General features: G+C 40.0%; 2 protein-coding genes across 6 annotated transcripts; one reads left to right on the top strand and one right to left on the bottom strand.

The window, feature by feature from the left end:
• Window positions 1-671: 671 nt before the first annotated feature.
• LOC105906524 (myoblast determination protein 1 homolog 1) lies at window positions 672-2,642 on the top strand. Its single transcript, XM_012834684.3, has 3 exons — window positions 672-1,338; window positions 1,454-1,532; window positions 1,715-2,642. The coding sequence occupies exons 1-3, from the start codon at window positions 826-828 to the stop codon at window positions 1,945-1,947; spliced, it is 825 nt and encodes a 274-aa protein (XP_012690138.1). The 5' UTR covers window positions 672-825; the 3' UTR covers window positions 1,948-2,642.
• Window positions 2,643-4,004: 1,362 nt separating this feature from the next.
• On the bottom strand, window positions 4,005-16,116 carry tnnt3b (troponin T type 3b (skeletal, fast)). Of its 5 annotated transcripts, none has more exons than XM_042708049.1 (16): window positions 15,750-16,115; window positions 13,993-14,029; window positions 13,737-13,750; window positions 12,914-12,928; window positions 11,414-11,602; window positions 10,037-10,054; window positions 9,700-9,720; window positions 9,023-9,041; window positions 8,761-8,800; window positions 8,524-8,640; window positions 8,328-8,405; window positions 8,000-8,113; window positions 7,693-7,802; window positions 7,393-7,483; window positions 6,922-6,962; window positions 4,005-4,363 (listed from the first exon to the last, which is right to left on the bottom strand). In XM_042708049.1, exons 2-16 carry the CDS (start codon window positions 14,007-14,009, stop codon window positions 4,327-4,329), a joined length of 921 nt encoding a protein of 306 aa, XP_042563983.1. In that variant the 5' UTR covers window positions 14,010-14,029; window positions 15,750-16,115; the 3' UTR covers window positions 4,005-4,326. The 5 variants fall into 5 exon arrangements, with proteins under 5 accessions (XP_042563983.1, XP_042563984.1, XP_031424555.1 ...); XM_042708050.1 differs by lacking the exon at window positions 6,922-6,962 and adding an exon at window positions 6,162-6,202; XM_031568695.2 differs by lacking the exon at window positions 6,922-6,962 and having other exon boundaries at window positions 15,750-16,116.
• Between the last annotated feature and the right edge of the window lie 2,836 nt (window positions 16,117-18,952).

Below are 18,952 nucleotides of genomic sequence, written 5' to 3'. Positions count from 1 at the left end.
ACCTATTGTAATGAACCGATATAGCAAACCATACCCATGGGTAGATTCTACTACTCACAAAACGTTATTTCATGACAGTGCTAAGACAGTACTTTAGATCTTAGAAAATACCACTGTGGTGCATTTGACAAATTCCAAATTAACTCAGCTATCATTTTTTATACAAGTCCATATACCCTACCAATTCTTATAACCTACATTTGATCATCTTTCCAAAAATCTGAATGTTAAATTACCTAATCATTATTCACTTCAGTTATTTTGTTACTCTAACATTGAGTAGAACACATTGCGTTTACGACCTAATTTCTGTAATAATACAGAAATACTTTCTTAGTTCTTTTTTAACGTTGTTTTCTCATTGAGTTTAATTTCAGTTAACGACCCAACCATATCAATTCGATCAGTCACTTGGCAACGTTTATAGGCGACATTCATAATTTAACATAAATATTTCAGCTGAATTTACATTGTTGCATGACAAAATCAGACATTTCAATACCACCAGTATTTCAACATTAAGCTTTCTGTCATTAGATCAATGACGCCCCTCTAAGACAGCGTACAGCCATTGGATTGTCTTGTGGTTTGGCCGCGGCTAGACACGCCCCGGGAACTACAGGTCACTATAAATTCGACCCAAACTTTTGCAATAGCACGTACGTTGAGGGTTTCTCAGCTGATGCACGCCCACACTTCTGATTCATAATCGGTGCCTACACATCGAACTAGTGTGGATCAAATATTCCCTGGATAGCCAGAGGCAGCAAAAGACACATCAGCGAAAATCCCTTAAAGTTCTTTGGAAATAAACAAACAAGGACCATGGAGTTGGATATCTCTTTTCCAATCAGCACCGCAGACGACTTTTATGATGATCCGTGTTTCGACACCAGTGACATGCAGTTTTTTGAGGATTTGGATCCCAGGCTGGTACACGCAGGTCTGTTAAAGCCAGACGACCATCAGCAGAATGAAGACGAACACATACGTGCACCAAGCGGGCACCACCAAGCTGGTAGATGCCTATTGTGGGCATGCAAAGCCTGCAAAAGGAAAACCACCAACTCAGATCGCAGGAAAGCTGCAACTATGCGTGAGCGGAGGCGGCTGTCGAAAGTCAATGATGCATTTGAGAGCCTGAAGAGATGCACGTCTACAAATCCGAACCAGAGGTTGCCAAAGGTCGAGATCCTCAGAAATGCCATCAGTTACATCGAATCTTTACAGTCCTTGCTTCGGGGGGGAGGACAAGAAGACAACTATTACCCAGTGATCGACCACTACAGCGGCGACTCTGACGCATCCAGTCCGAGATCCAACTGCTCTGATGGCATGGTATGATATAAACACTGTTCTAAATGTGCTTCGTGCTTTTTGTTCCGTCCTTTTACGCATTGTATAGGCTACACTTGCATCAACATATCTAACAACTGTCTTCTTTCATGTTTAGGCTGACTTCACTAGGCCATCTTGCACTTCAAGGCGAAGGAACAATTATGACAGCGCTTACTTCAGCGAAACACCAAATGGTAGGTGTGATGTCAAACTGACACATTGCAAATACGTTTAATGGGAAAAGACAATTGAAAGACGCAAAATGTTTGTGCGTTGCAAAGAGTGTGTCAAAAATAAAGATCTACCAATTAATTTTCAGGAGGTAGCGCTCACCAAATGTGACTCATTTTAACATTTCGTTTTTGTAACCTTTCAGATTCCAGAAACAACAAAAACACAGTTATTTCCAGTCTGGACTGTCTATCAAGCATTGTGGAGAGGATCACCACAGAAACCTCTCCCTGCCCCACTGTCCAGGAGGGCTCTGAGGGTAGTCCATGCTCCCCTCAGGAGGGATCCGTGTTGACTGAGCCAGTTGCGCCCCTCCCGTCACCTACCAGCTGTATCCCTTCTTCGCACGATCCCAACCCAATTTATCAAGTGTTGTGAGGATACCGGCGTCTGAGACAGAGGAGAAGCCAACGGGCGAAGTGACTTTACATTCTTCAGGACGAACTTATTCCTTTACACACATAACAGTTTATACACTTGCCTTTGAGGTGTCAGCTAAATTAACGATTGCGTCCTTTTCATGTCGGCCTATAGCAAGTCCACGTTGTCCAGTATCTTAAATTAACATTATTCCTGTTTAATCGTCAGCAATGATACGTCTTTGTCGATGTATGTATGGATGCACTGTGTCAATGTCTGAGTGCTATAATTCTCTTTTGAGGACTGAAAAATAGGTGGCACTAAATTAAGTATGTTAAGTATGAAATCAATAAGAAATTAAGTATGTTTTTGACAGTTGCCCTTGCATTTAGACAGAAATAATTGCACGTGAGGAATGTACTTCTGGCTAGTAGCAGTGATGACCAATAGCTCATTTTCAACATTAATAATAATTTAATCTTTCGATTCCTCTGCTTGGTAAAGATTTCACACGATAATGAATAGAACATGAGGACCATTTGTGTATATTTGTAAATAAGAAAATCTGCTGAAAATCAAACACAATCTTGACTTATTTAATGTTGCTTGTTGAAAAATGCTTGTATTGTTGTGCCAAATGTTAAACTTTATATTTATAAAAAACGAGTGTATGTCAACATTTTACTAAATAAATATTTATACGGATTACCTTACATTTTTCGTTTTATATGGGTCAATTAATGTATTCTCAAAAGGTATGGTCAGTTGTGCATATCGATTGAACCTGAACGACGATCATGGTATTATAGCCTACGTAAGGCCTAGGCCTATACGACGCTAAATAGGCCTTAAACCACGGATGGCTGGAAATTATATATAAACTGAATATGTTTATCCTCTCTCAGTCTTGTTAAACGTTCAACGTAAAATATTAATCTATTTTCGTCAGGCCTTTTAACCAGTTTTGTCCAAACACATTAGTCGAGAAGATGCTTAGAGAAACGTGGAGAAACGTCGAGAATACGCAAAATGTTGTAAATACCTGAATATTGAGAACACCTTCTAGAAAGTTTATAAGAGACTGATTGTGCAAATCATTGTGTGCCTAATCAACAGACCTACTGGATCGTCTTTTTGAATTATGCTTGGCCTGTTTGCATTTAACTATGAATTTATCTTTTAAATAGTCAGCCAGCATTAAACGATACATTTTTTTTAATTCACTGTGACAATATGATCTGAATGAAAGTAGGTTAATTTTTCTAAGACAACATGCCTACCGCGCAATTTGGAGAGTGGTTGGTCAATCAGACAACATTTTGACACGAAACAAACAAACCAGAACAAGTTCTACGTGAAACACGGACACTGTAGAGCAAAAATGGACATTTCATGACGTGATTAACAGCTTACTTCAAGGTTGAGAAATCAGTCGTTTCCCCTGACAGCTCAGCCCATTTGTTGATATTTCCCAATAAAATGTCTTTGTCTGAGAAGGAAAAAACATACCTCAAATAATTAAAAATATACGAAAACATACAGACTGCATTAGAAAATATAAGAGCTGCGTAAGAAGCTAAGCACAATTATTTTCATTAGTCATTATGACACTCAATTTTGAAGCACTATAAAAACCTAGGAATTATGTCAATATGTATGTGAATATATGAAATATATGTTATAAATATAGGTATTTATTTATACATTATTTGGAGGGAGGGGAGTACAAATTATATTTAGTCACGTTGGTTCTTTGACTACAGTTTGTAATTCACTGATAGAATGACAACATGGAGTCATGTTTCAGGTTGAGCGAGTGAAAAGTGGAACAAAACAAGAACGGCGTTTGATGAAAAAATACATAATTTATTAATGTAGTTGCAATAAGGACATTTTTCTTGTTCTCATTTTCAGCTAGCTATTTGTTATTCACACTAAGATTATCTGAAGTGCTCACCTGATATTATTATTTAAACAATGTCCAGCCCATCTGTCCGAGCTCAGACAAACATGTATATGGTTTGATTGATTTCAAGTTCAAGATAACATGAATATAAAGACTGTCAAGTTCATGGTTTAAGAAGAAGGATTTTATTGAATTGCGAAGAGTTACAGGGCAACAGACATAGCTGTAGAGTCATACGTTATTTACAAAAAACATCTTGAGAACCTAACAGTAGTCCGGGTGAGGAGGGCCAAAGCCAACTACCTCTACTATTCCAGCTCTGGGCCTTTAGGAGGGATTTCACACAAAACAAAACAGATGCCAAGACACCTGATGCCTGTCGTTTCTGTGCTAAGGGTCTAGGTGCATTCTGGACCTCTACGGGGGGCGGGTCATAGCTCCAACTGGCACGGAGGTCACGTGCCAGCGCCACGTCCTCCTGAGCTGGCAGCTTACTTTCTGCGGCGGGTGGCAGCTCCCTTCTTGCTGCTGCAGTAAGGCAAGAGAAGACACGCACACATGAGAGGATCCAGGGGGCCGGTGTACACACGGGCATGGGGGGGGGGGGGGGGGGCTGGGAGCGTCCTGTTCTGAACACTGACCTCTAGTGTCATGCAATGGATTGGACGCCGTCACATGGAATAATATTTCAACATGAGAGACACTATCTGGACCGTCCGTCATAACTATCTTATTTAATAGCACTGGCTATGAAAATTAAAAAGAAAACTGCCATGAATAAAGGTTGCTATGAAATGCTGTATAATGCTTTATTATTACTACAAAAACAGTTTCTTCCCCCTCGCCGTCTCACTACTGAACAACTAACCCACTGTAGCATATATATTTATATTTATATATTTATCCCTGCACATCTCGCACTCTCCACTTCTTCTTTGCACTACTGTTGTGCAACATTTCACAGCTACTGTATATAACCATTCCACCTTGTACATACTTTCTTAAACTCCTTAGTCCATTGCACTGTTGCACTGTTTGTTTGTTTGTATTGTATTGTATCGTATTGTGTTGTATATTTTGTGTAAGCACACTGAGAGTCACTTTACCAAGTCAAATTCCTTGTTTGTGCAAACTTACTTGGCCAATAAAACCTGATTCTGATTCTGATTCTGATTTTAACAGCATCTAAATAACTATTAACAGGGCTAATTTGCTTTACACAAACTATTGACCTGTCACATTTTCTCAGTTAATGGCTACAGTAGAGATTTTACTAATTGTTGTGATTAAACACACAACTTCTGCAATATGTTCAACACCTGATTAATAAATACCCTGGGCATGGTGAAAAGTTACATCACAAGGGTTAATGCGTGTCATTCCATGCAAAACTTACCATAATTTATTATATGAAATGAGAAAAAAACACACTCATCACTCATTAAATTATATCATTCATGAAGGAATCATGGAGGACATGCAGTACATTTTAGCTAGATGGATACAGAAATTAAAACACACACACACACACATTACAATAGTACTATTGTATGACAAAGAAAATTATAAGCTCAGAGCAAAATTTTCAGATTTGACTGAACTATAACTCTACTGAATTACCCAGCACCCCAGGTTACTCCATCATGACCACAGTTGTAAGACTGTACTCATGTAATAAATGCTTCTTAAGTAAAAAGATGAGCCAAATTTTCTTTGCCTTTATAGCAATCCTTACCAGATGGAAGATAATGGAGCAGGAATGGACCAAAGCATATATACTGTAATGCCTCATACTAACAGTGTGGCATTACAGGAGGTACAGGTAGCAATGATGATGACAGTACTGTAAGTACCTTTCTGTTGTCACGCAGTAACTTGTTATTCAGTCCTCCCTTGGCACTGAATGCCAGGCACAGCAGACAGGAGAAGAGGAATGAGAGCCTACGGTTTTGTCAGTGTGCTTAGTCTCACTCATATCTTCCATGCCTTTTACAAAAATGTCCTAATTACTTCTGTCTTTGTTGTAGACTGTCTGAACTTGTGGTGTTCACTCAGGTTTAGGACATTCTTTGTACATCCTTAGTGCAAATGAAAGACTCACCACAGAGAGTGTGATGCGGGTATGTCTGACATGTTGCATAAGAGTGTGGGGGGGGGGGGCGTATGTGGGAAAGAGTCTAGTGACTAGTTCTGTTTCTTGTCAGAAGTTATTAGCGTGATGATGAATGCATTTCTCGGGAGAGGCAGTGGCCTTTCTCAAAAGAGGAAATGCATCGGCCATGCTGCTAGAAATGTATGTGAGATCTGATTTGAAAGCGTTACTTACTGTTTCTGCAGCTCATCAATGCGGTTTCGCAGTGAGACAACCTGAAAGCAACACATTCACAGTGCACTTTTTTAAAAACCAGAGGCTGTGTGTGGCACCAGCAGCGAACCGCTCACCTTTTTTTCCGAGGAGAACTCCTACCCCCTCAGCTGGGAACTGGCTGGAATTTGAGAGACTGGAGAAAAACTACAAACTAAACACCATCTGAGCTGCCCTTACATAATCACTGAAACAAAATGTGTGGTTTCTTCTCAGGAACTCACACGAAACATTAATGGACTTTCTTTTTCTCTGACTGTAATAACCAAGAAGCAGAGGAGACAGTGTGTATATTTGGCTTGTTTCTCCAGCTCACAAAATGCCCAACAGCTCTTTGAATGAACCATCAAACCTGTGTGCGCTGTTCATACTCTCAGCACTGTGTGAATGACCCAGGGAAGCACTCTTAGATGCACTGATACACACCCACTTACCTGTTGGGGGGCAAAAGGGAACCCAGGGAGTTTTGAGGTCTCTTACTAATTATACCAAGAGACAGGTGCCTTATTTGAGCCAACCCTGCAACTCATCCTCAAAGGCACAAATCCTTTTTTTGCAGCTTCCCCACTATTTGATTAGACCCGTCAACCTTCACATGATGGCCCGTTGCCCCCATTTCCATTTTCAGGTCTCTCTTAGAGTTTCCCATGCAGGCAGATCATGCTATCTGGACCGAGCTCTGTGCCTGCACTTGCTCAGCTGTCTGAGCTCTGTTACTTACAATTTACTCAGCTCCTCCACTCTCTTACGTAGTGTTGTAACCTGAAGGAGATCAAAGCACAGCTGCATTCAATGCTGCACTTTTTCAGGAGGAGGAACCCTTTGCAACCGGAGCGACATGGACCTCCCTATTCAATGTACTTTAACAGAAGCTTGTTGCAAGTTAAAGGTATGATACTCAGTTTTCATTGGTAAATATAGAGGTGTTTCCAGACCTACCAGAGTGATGCTATTATAAAGGAATATTGAAAATAATCTTTCACAATTTTGCCTTGCATTCTGTGCTTACGTTTGCAAATCTAACCATAGTAATGCCAGTCCGTGGTGATGTAGATACAGAAAAAGTAGTGGGTTTCTGTAAATGTCATCTGTCATCAGAGCAAAATGTTGTGAAAACAGCACCATTTTATTGATTATACGGAAATACGTTAAAATGTCATGGCAACTATACAGGGAGCAAGGGAGTACCCACCTCATACTTCTGCCTCTTCAGCTTCTCCATGTGGTCGAACTTCTCAGACTCCAGTTGGTGCATCCAGTCCCACAGCTCCTTAGCCTTCTCCCTGGTTAGTCAAATATGAAACAAAATCAGCAAGGGGAAACATTTCTACGACAGCTTATTTGGCAGACTTTTTTAAAAACTGGTCGGAAGATTACATTCTGTAATATGCACATTTGATTCCCTTGTTACAAATGCATTCTCAGATTCACCCTGCCTTTGCCCATCACACACCTGACGACAGAGCTGCCATTACGGAGCTGAATTACTTACTTCAGTTTATCCTCGTTCAGATGGTCAATGTTCATCGCCTTGCGCCTGTCAGCCAGGATCTTCTTCTTCTTTTCTCTCTCAGTCTGCTTCTTGCCTCTCTTCTGGTCAGCCTGTTATGCGTATACAAACAATTGTGTCATCATCATCATCCCCTAGGCAGCTTACTAGAAGCTATATAAGCATTGTAGATAACTACATCCCTACATCGCAGATAAGCACATTTCTGTCCATAAAACAAGAAATACAGAACCCTAGATGTTGTGAGGTGGACAGTACAGTCTGTCCAGTCGTTAATCAGAGCACTGACCTTCTGCAGGTGGCTGCTGTAGCTGGAGCCCATGTTGGACAGGGCAGACTTCTTCTTCATGTCCTCATCAGCCTTCTTCTTTTGATCTGCCTCCTCCCTCTTCAGCCTCTCCTCCTGTATGGGCAATCAGAGTGGAGTCCATCAGCAGGGGACCCATGTATGTGTGTTGATACTTACTTACTTATATGTGTGTGTGTGTGTGTGTGTGTGTGTGTGTGTGTGTGTGTGTGTGTGTGTGTGTGTGTGTGTGTGTGTGTGTGTATGTGTGTGTGTGTGTGTGTGTGTGTGTGTGTGAGTGAGTGGTCTTCTGAGTCAGAGTTCTACACACCTCACGTCTCGCCTGGCGCTCTTTGTCCTTCTCAGAACGGATCCTCTGCTGCTCAGCCCTCTCGGCCCTACGTTTCTCCTGTGATTTTGGACACACACACACACACACACACACACACACACACACATTGAATTAGGAAACCATTCCGATCACACAACCTATAAACACGTTCAGTCAGATAGAAGCCATTCCTCACAATTCTATCTTTGAGAGCAATGAGCTCCTCCTCTTCCTTCTTCCTCTGCTCAAAGTGAGTATCGATCAGGCCCTGCAACTCAACGAGGTCCTTGTTTTGGCGCTTCTTCTGGATGTCCTGTGGGGACACAGAGAGGGCAAAGGTCACATTTATTTCACCAACTGTAGTCTAATCAGCGTTCTTGCTGTTCAGATCTTTCATTCAGCATATATAATAAAATAACTCATGTTGACCTACATCAAAGTCCACTTTGTCGCCGTCTGGGATCTTGGGGGCCCTAGAAACATTTAAATAATGCCAAATCAAGTACTCGTCTGTGATGATCCTAAACTACTTATTGTATGAATCAATCTTTACTAAGCAATTCAGTTAAAGCACTCAACAAAACTTTCAATAAGACGGACGGTGTAAACAGTATGCAAGCTCACGCTGTCCAACATTTAAAAAAGCTTCATTTAATGATTCATTGCCTACGCCAACACTGATACTTGATACTTACTTGAACTTTGGCTTCTCCTCTGTTCAGTAATAAAATAAAAAAAAGGGAGAAGGACATGTTACAGTGTTAGAGACTCACATCCAATGGCATTTGTGCAGCGTTCAGGCAACAACGGATGAGTGTTATGTTAATAATGAAAAGGACTGTTATTTTAGGTTATCTCCTGGCATCTAAGAGCTGCTCTTAAAATAGCATCTACATAGCATTAATATAGAAAGTAAACTTTTAAAGTCTTACTTTCAACTGTGTGTTGTTAATATACAAAACGTCAGTGAAGAGGTAAATAACAACTCAAAGAGAACACCATTTGAAAGACAGACATGAACATCAGTATATAAGTGCACAAATATCACATCAAAATGATAGAGTTTTACACAGAAAACAAGGGAGGCGGGAACATCAGTCAAGATTTCATGAATCATGTGGGACTTAATTCTTTGTTCCTAGCTCAACGTGTATGCAAATGTTAATGTTAACCATAATCTGGGTGAATGAAATAAAAAAAACTGTGGGTTAGATTGGAGAATTACACTCATGACTAGAATATATCTTGGCTTGACCCGTCCCTCACCCACCAAACAACAAAACAGGAAAACGAAACGACACAAAAACTAAAGACACAAGCAAGGCAACACCAAGTGATTAAAAAAAGTTCTTTGAAAGAAAATCCAAGCTACCATCCTGTTCTCCCTCCTCGACTGGTTTGGCACGTCATGCAAAGAGAGAAGCAAAGCAAACATGAGCAGTGAAGTCACTGCGCGGGTCAAAGCATAATGTGAGCATTTTATATTCTTTCACCCTTTCTCCATGTTGGCACATCATCTGACATTAGGCTTAAATTTGGACTGTTATGTTGGATTTTGGTGAGGGCATCTGGCCAATTATTTTTTTTTGCAGTGCACCTTGCTCGGTGGAAGACGCAGGCATCTACCAGCTCAGGGGGGGGCTTCGACCCCCCCACACACTATAGCCCCTCTAATCAGATAAACACATACAAGAAATGTGTCAACATACCTTCCTCTTCATAGGCCTCTGCATGCACCAAACGTCCAAAGCAAAAGCAGAATAGACAACATTAGCAATACAAACAGGTGGAATACAGCCACTACCTCACACTTTTTGAAGTGCTTAGCTCGGCTTACATCCAGATTGAGGTGTCCATAGAAAAAAAAGTACTTAATTTTCTTTTTTTTTTATTAACTACAGCTACGAACCATAACAAGCCATCACACTCTAAGACACCTCAATGGGAAAAGCACCAAAAAAAATCAGTCCATTTCATACGTCATAAACTTCACTCAAATATCACTCATCGGCTCTTAAGAAGATATTTCATTCTTGTAATTAGAGAAAGGACTGAAATGTAACACTTTGTATGACTTTCAAGAGGGACAAAAAAGCCTTTACAGCAGTCAGGGTCCTCTCCATTCCACGCCTATCACATAGATTGCATATGGGAGCTACATTCTAATTTCCTACATTTCTCTATGTTAAATAGGATAAGATATTGTATAGAGTGGTCATGGAGGAACACAAGATGTCCCAGTGTGTAAAGGCCTAAGATGATCTGTGATCATCGTGGATCTCGAATGTTAAGATGGGACATTTTGAGAGGACATCATATAAAGGAAATGCAGAGATCCTTTCTTTGTCCCTTTGAGGAGTTGAAACTGGCGAATTGTCCCATATGCACTGCTAACATTAACACCCAAAGCATCCCATAGAGGCTCTAAAACCCTCCATTGTTATCAGGAGCAAAAGCTAACGCCAGTGCATGCAACTACATATCGGTACGAGCAGTTGACTTTCTTCAAATGCAATTGAAGAGAGCAGTGTTTCGCTTGGCAACGGCATGAGGACTGCTCTCTGTTTTGTAAGTGTGGGGGTAAGCAGGGAGGGTTTAGCTTGGTTTGAAGCACATTGCGAGCAGAAGAACTTTATATTAAGCTTCAATGGTAATATTAGAAATGGGGGGGGAAATACAGCATTAGTGGTGTGCTCCACAGAGGACCCACAGACACTTTGCTTACCATTGCACTGAACAGAAGCATTTGGTGCAAAGCAGCTAGAAGCGCTCTTTGGGAGCATGGTAGGTGTAAACAGCAATGTAATTTCAAACACAGATTTTGTTCTGTACAAGATATTGCCAAGTCTCCTTTATACTGGGCAGTTATGAAGAGGAGGTACCTCCAGTAATTGTTAGCGACTTAGGGGGTTGATGCTAGAAAGTTGATAAAGGTTTGGTATGGACACAACAGTTCGCTGCAAGTCTTTTTTGTATTATTATTAAGTAGTATTGTCTGTAATTGGTTTTATTTATTTGTTTGTTTATTTCTTTTTTGCACCTCTTAAAATTTCGGGGAAGGATGAATGAATATCCATGCCACATACCTTCCTGCACCTCTGGTTCAGGCTCAGGTTCTGGTTCAGGCTCTGGCTCTGACTCAACCTCAGGTTCAGGTTCAGGCTCTGGCTCTGGCTCTGGCTCTGGCTCTACCTCTGGCTCAGGCTCAGGCTCAGGCTCAGGCTCTGGCTCAGGAGCCGCCTCGGGTGCTACTTCTACCTCCACTACCTCTTCGGCTAAAGCCACGCAGCATGCAGCGAGCAACCAGGGAGAGGAAGGTTTATATTAGATTGTAGAAAGGCCAAGGAGAAGCAGAGGCATTAGAGTATAAGATTACTTGTCAGTGATGAGGAGAAGAGAGGGGGAGAGAGGAGAGAGGAGAGCGGGAGAGGAGGAGAAGGAGAAAGATAAGGAGAAGGAAGAGTTGAGGCAAGGAAGAGGGGTGAAATGCATCAAGGAGATGGGCCACAAACAGCTCTGCTGAAAAAAATACAGCTGGCAGCAACATTACCAGAGGGAGAAAGAATCTGAGAAAATGAGTCAATGACACACACACAAACATGGTGAAAAAGGAGATGTTGATTAGATGAACAGTGATACTCTATTTACCGGAGATACCTGGGTTGACAAAAAGGCCTTGCATGCCAAAAACGCAAAAATGTTTTACACTCATCATTGCCTGAATATATTTGACCTCAGTGTCTGAGTTTCAAAAAGTCATCCAGTCATTCAAGCATGTGTCACCCTTAATTAGACAGGCAATGCAATGCAACTGAAATACATGCAGATCATAGCATTAACAAGCATAATGCACAGTGACAACTGAACAAATCAAGGGATTGGGAAGTGGGGGAAACACTGTGTTGTTGGCTGTAAAAATGTGAGCAAAATGTGAGCACATACTGCCAAATGAATGGAACCTAGAGTCTAGCAAAGCTTTAAAGCTTTTTACTGCAAAATGAATATATTCGGACTAACCCTTTGTAATCACCAACATTCTGATTAGTAACTGTAAGTGTATTACAATTTTCTTCTCAGTAACTTTAACGTATTAAAATTACATTTTATTGAATTACCTAACTCCGTTAAATGTAACTAGTTACTCCCTAACCCTGTGTGTAACTGTGCCCGGTTAATAAAACAGAAGCAGACCTTTGGTTGATGAGAAATACCCATCAACCCAGAGACAATACAGTGCATGGACATGAACTCAACCACTGGGATGATAGTCTTGTCTCTATATCAAAGGCCATATGCTGTTGACTAGTGATAACCAAATAATTATTAAATAGGCTCTATTTTTATATTTTATTATCAAAATGTTTTGTCTTTACACACAACAGGACTTTAGTAGTTTTATTGAAATGATTGTTGTGTGTTATATTGGACTTGAAATGTGGACAGGACAGTAAATAAAATGAGGAAAGGTTAGTGCTATCAAAGCACAATGACTGGCCGAGACAGAGTCAAACATATTAAGGGTGGGATGGTGGTAAAATAATTAGTATAGACATTAAAAGTGATCTAATCATCTGTGGATTTTTTACCTTCCCCCTCGTAATCTTCATTTCCGTAAAGAAAGCAATAAATGGATAAGATTACAATGAGTTTACTTCTATCAAATAACTAATAATATTACAATTTAAAAACAAAAGATCAATGCTGCCATGCTGGGCATACACATATGCTGTCCTCCATAACTGATAATGAATCATTGATCACATCATGAATCAAGAGCATCACAACATTGAATTTAAGGCCACAAGTCATACCATATTCAGTTTAAGGAGGGCAGTATAACACTGCATAACATTATTATACATAGTTGCAGGACAACAGATTGAAAATAATAATGTTTCCTTAGGTAATGTTGAATGACTATTAATACTAATAATACACCTTTACAAAGTATAGCTCCAGTAATTATTATCAATATTGCTTTAAAATGGATATCTACATAAAACAGTCTATATACACCTGTGTCCTGTGACTATGTATCAGGAAAACCTTTATCAATACATTCCTGACATCATCAGCACAGTATACTTTGGCTGCGTTGCTTTAGAAGGTAGCAAAGAAGCACACATCTTCATTAGGCCAAGCCAAATCTACGAAAATGTGAAATGTTCATAAACACTCACTACAACTTAATATGGCATACAGATGTATGATAGATTCATGGAAAGACAGAAATGCAAAGGCAAATAAATCATTTCGTTGCAGTGTATTACATCCGACGGTAGAGGGGGGAGTAATACAATGTATCCTAAGAATGGATGTGGAAACGCAATTGGTCGAAAATCCTATGCATTCATTTCTATACCAGTTTACAGTAAATAAATAATTAAAAATTGTTTAATTTCAACTTACCCTCAACCTGATCACTGCAAGGAAAAGCAAAAGCAAAAGGGAACAACTGGTTATAATCAGGAAAATATAGCCTAGCCTAACAGCCTAGAGCTTTGAAAATAATACGCATACACAGTAATTTTATTATTTACATTAACCGTGAGTTATAAATGAAATAGGCGCAATGCTTGCCCAAGCCCAAATAACTAATTATGAATGTATGGCTAAGCATCAAATAGTAGAACAAGAGAAAATAAATAATCCAATTTCTACTCACACTTCCGTATCAGACATGATGATGGTAGTCTTTACACCTGTGTGTGACAGAGAAGAGTAACGTCAGGCTATGAGTGTGTAGCAAGGTTTATAACTAGGCAACTGCATCACAGAATATTTTAAGATCGCAGGCATAGGCTATACCTCCCACCCCCCTCCCCACCTCAAAGTCGACGCCAGCATCTTGGGGTGGTTGAAAATAAACGCGGGCCAAGGACACAGATAAGAAGTGGCCGTTTCAGTAGGTCATTTAAGTTATCATCAGCGCTCTGCTAACGACACCTGTTGCTTTCAACACTTCAGTTTCTGTACGCACTGAAGAGGATGTGAGATGGCAGGCATAGGCTATACCTCCCACCCCCCTCCCCACCTCAAAGTCGACGCCAGCATCTTGGGGTGGTTGAAAATAAACGCGGGCCAAGGACACAGATAAGAAGTGGCCGTTTCAGTAGGTAACGACAACTGTTGCTTTCAACACTTCAGTTTCTGAAGAGGATGTTATTTACAGTAGTGTATCTAAGATGCTAACCGGTGACATTACTTGTGTGCCACTTTATCAAACTACTTAAACAGTGAAATGAAGACTAGTTCAATATATTTTTTTCTGGCAAGTCGCTTGACTGCATTGGAAAAGACATTGTCGGATGACTCCCGCCATCAGCGCTCCGGCGCAGCTGTAGAGGATTAGCCAAGGATCATATTTCTCAGCATCAGCGGACGCCCTTTTTGTCTGAATAGCTGTCATAATTACCATTGCTCATCCGTATGTGGTCATAGCACCTAAGGAAATTATAGAATTGGAGGCCAGATACAACTGTATTCAAAACGTATCTTTGTCTTATACATTATTTCTTTATATATCATATCATATTTCTTTATATATCATATCATAATTTTTTGTTTCTTTTTTCTCTTTTGTTTTTGAGTGGCATATATTATTTGTATTTCTCTTTGATGCCATCCATACTGGATTGGGAGTGCCATTGCTAGCACTGTCTGAGGTACCTGCCAATTGTTTCAATCCCCCATTGGCTCCTCTGAGGATATTTAGCATTTACGGTCATATTATCAACAATGCTTTGCTAAGCCTCGATTGTCATACCCAACAATGCAGTGATGATTTGAAGGTGGCCGTTTGAAAATCCACTGCTTGAAATACATTGTGGCAGCTCTTCAGGAACACGTTGTAACAATAGGCTAAGGTAGATGCCATCAGTGATCCAAAACCACATAATACTAGTCCAGTTAATTCTATGAATCCTTCATAAGCACACAACAATATGCCTTAGAAACAGAGTATTCCAAGCCCCCTGGCACAAACAGACTTCCAACTTTTGTGTATCATAATATTTCATACAGAATAGTAATGATGACATTGATAGTGAAACTGATGCAAGCTATCCAGACAGTACAATAACTCATGTCTGAAATATTTCCAATTCTGAATTTAATCCTCTTCAAATCCATCCAAGGCAACAGGCTCGGATTTCCTACAAGCGTATCAAGCTTAATAGTTGTCCAAGCACTAATAAATTCCAACTCATAAATAGATTTATGCGTTCTACTCTCTGTGCACCATGTCATCATGCCAGGGCAATAGACCTGGCAGCAGGTGAGCCAAAGTGATTCTACCCACCAGCTCCTTTGAAGAAAAAAAGAAAAGAAAAATCTGATACAGTAAGACCATTTACTGTACGTTAAATGCACTCTCCATGGACCTACTGAAGCAGGCGAGTTATTCCTTTTTCCCCCTCTTACCTCAGAAAAGCTGAAAGAAGTGAGCGTCTGTTGGCGCAGACTGGCTGTAAGGTTCTACAAACTTCCCACAACGAATAAGTCCTTCTGTTATACTGATACTTGATATGCTGAGGAGCCTTATTGGCTGAGGTTGTGAGCGAGGCTGGATGCACAGTGGGGCAGGAGACATCTTCTCCTCTGGCACTGAATAAGGAGATGGGTAGAATGTGCCAGATGGAAGGAGGCTCAAGTTTGGAAAGGCGAGATGGCCAGTGGCTATATTTGTCGCAATACAAGGCAAGCAAAAATGTGTCCAAGGGGTTCTCAAGCAAATGAGGTTTGAGGCAGACAGGCAGCAATATACTGCTACACATCAGCTTGGCATTTGGACAATGCCTCTGTTTATTTTAGCCACGGGTTTAGCAGACAGGTTTTGGACTTGGTCAACGCAAACAACTAGGCATACATTTATTGATACACATGTCAAGTCTTACACAAAGTATGTGTTTCAGAAGATCTTTAAAAGTCTATTTTCAAGCAAATTTGACATTTGATATATCTTGAATTGTATTGAACACATATGTGTGTACATACATATTAAATATACGTTGAAGTCATATGGTCGAACAAAAATACATGAACTGCATTCTCTTAAAGTGTAAACATTTAAATCACTGGTATGGTTCTGCATGTTTAAGGTCTGAAATATGTGTGACACAGTGTCCTCACTGATCAAAGAGTCAAAATGTAGCTTGCTAATTATTTTTGTGTTGATCGATGACAGATAGATGAGAAGTAAAATATATCTAAAGCAAAAAAGGACTTTATAAGTGGTTTTGTCTACTACGGTCAATGTCACTCATCTTGTTGAAAATAACATCATTCATGGTAATGCAAGGCAGCTCAAAGGTGGCCCCATAATCAAAGGACAAATTCTCTGAGGTCAAGTTCAAGTTTTTGAAGCCAGTGATTTACTACCTCTGAAATATATATTAAGATAAAATATTCCAAGCTTTTCCCATGTTAAGTCTTCAGAGAATATTGTACAAGACAAGATTAACAAGGAATCACCACAACAAAGTCACTGTAGTTATTAGTCCAAAACCTGGATTCAGGAAAATGCAGTACATACATAACTTTATATAAATAATACTTCCATTAATGTACAGCTTTTGTCATGTTCACATTCATATTCACACCACATATAACACCATTTGGATGATTTAATGAGAGATAAATGAGAACATTAAATTTCATTGATCCATTCTAATTAATAGTAAGCAATTGATTTTTTTATATTTATTATTTTTTTAATAGTAAGCAATAATACAAATACGTTTTTGTTCTAAAAATATGTCCATATATAATACAAAAATAAATATGTTTACTGACCAACTGTACAAAAAAAAATTATGTACTTTTTTCATGCAACTGTAATTAAACATTTATCAGACATTCAATATCCCATAATTATGCCATGCTCATTAAATTAGGTGGCTTTGACGTTTTGCGGTTTACTATCTCTATAGATAAAATCAACACCAACAGGCAGTGATTCACGAGCACTGGTTGAAAGACAGACACTCCCACTGAAGAAGCCCCTAACATCTCGCTGGGACTTCCATTCTAATTCAGTTAGGGAAAGGGTGCAGTCAGGGTCTGGACATAGCAGCCAGTGTAAGGACTTGTCAAACAGACACAGGCACCAGAATGCTCCAAGTGGCCTGTAGGGGTTGGTCCGTGCAGGCCAAGGAGTGAGGGGTTGTCGCAGGGGCCATTGACACCGCCATATATCTCAGGTGATGTGGAAAGCCCCCTGCCCGCCTGCCTGCCTGGTTACTGCTGCCTGCAGGTTGTCAAAGTAGAACATGAATTTAGGAGCAAGGGTTTTATTTTTGGAGTAGTTGCTCTCCCCAGGGTGAGGTTCTATGTTGTCCCCTCTGACACTCCAGGCTGGGATTTGCAGGGAGCAGTCAGTTAGCCCCTAAAGCAGCACTCACACAGGTAAACTGAATGGAAAAAAGCAGAAATAATGTATATATTTGAAGTCATGTTTCAGTGAAATTTGATTGACAATGGAATGTGTTGAGCCTATGAGTGTCTGAGGCATTTGCCCCAGGGATTGGTTGGGGCCCTAAAATCAAGTGTGCTATCCCTTAGGGAGCTTTTTTTTGCATGTAGTGTTGCACGGCATGCACTACTTATGTTGGCTGAAGAATGCTATACTTAGTATCTTGCGCTATCTTGAAGAATGTTAAGATTTTTTTTATATTATATGTTACCAATTACCTCATTTCTACAGCAGTGATATGTTATGCATTATTGTTACTACAATGTTAAGACTAATTTTGGGAGTCTTCACAAACTACTTTTTACACACATTAACCAGCACAATCTCTCTCCAACCGACAGATCAAGGGTTGTTGACATCCATCATAAAGCCCTGGTAAGTCATATGAGAACATGTGCTCTTTTTCCATGCCTTATTTGATAACCTAATAGGTAAACCATGTACCAAAGCAGGTGTACAGCTTAAACATGTACATGATTATAATTTAATTTTGCACATTGTATTGCAATTTCTTTGCAAAGGAATTGTTCAGGGCTTGTTGTTTGCGGACCACTTTTATTATACTGCCCCCTTTCAAGCGTGTATGGTAGTGGTGCCCCATATAACCAGTGCTTTAAATGGATGACCTCTACTCATGTGTCAGTCTGGTTCTTGTGTCTGTCTGTGTGCTAAACTCATTTAAAAATGTAATCCTTCCATGGAGGATTGTTTTGTAAAGACACCGGCTAGCACATCATACTTTTCAAATGATCAACCCAACCATGATCTATGTCATGCTTGTTTTGTTTTATTATGTGTGGTCAGAAACATCTGTTACTAGAAGTTGTCGCAGAATGTAGAATACGTTCTGAAATCAGACATCAAGCCAGCACTTGCTGATGATACTTAGTGGCTCACAAAGTTGAGTTGTCCTGGTCTTTGTATGTGGGTACCTCAACTTTGAGGTGCATGAGTACTTATCAAGCCAACAGACTGATACGACACTTGTATATTTGAGTTCTTTGAGTCATGTCCTGGGTCTAAGTGGACCTTAAAGGGTACACTGCTTTGTTTAATACTATAAGTGGTTTGGGTGAGGGAGACTTATTTCTGTATGAGAGCTGCTCTCTAAGGAACAAATTGAAATTAGGTCAAATACCTTGCAGGAGTCCCC

Source organism: Clupea harengus, chromosome 6, assembly GCF_900700415.2.
Source record: "Clupea harengus chromosome 6, Ch_v2.0.2, whole genome shotgun sequence".
NCBI classification, from domain to species: Eukaryota; Metazoa; Chordata; class Actinopteri; order Clupeiformes; family Clupeidae; genus Clupea; species Clupea harengus.
The sequence above is the reverse complement of the archived record's forward strand: the minus strand, read 5'-3'. Positions and strand labels throughout refer to the sequence as shown.

What these genes read in the sequence shown, in the direction of transcription:
- LOC105906524 (XM_012834684.3), top strand. Translation starts at nt 826, where the DNA reads ATGGAGTTGGATATCTCTTTTCCAATCAGCACCGCAGACGACTTTTAT. An exon ending in CCAACTGCTCTGATGGCATG is followed by an intron (nt 1,339 to 1,453) that starts GTATGATATAAA and finishes TTTCATGTTTAG; the next exon opens with GCTGACTTCACTAGGCCATC. An exon ending in CTTCAGCGAAACACCAAATG is followed by an intron (nt 1,533 to 1,714) that starts GTAGGTGTGATG and finishes GTAACCTTTCAG; the next exon opens with ATTCCAGAAACAACAAAAAC.
- tnnt3b (XM_031568695.2), bottom strand. An exon ending in ACAGCAGCCACCTGCAGAAG is followed by an intron (nt 7,803 to 7,999) that starts GTCAGTGCTCTG and finishes TACGCATAACAG; the next exon opens with GCTGACCAGAAGAGAGGCAA. An exon ending in TGAAGAGGCAGAAGTATGAG is followed by an intron (nt 4,364 to 7,392) that starts GTGGGTACTCCC and finishes GCCTTACTGCAG; the next exon opens with CAGCAAGAAGGGAGCTGCCA.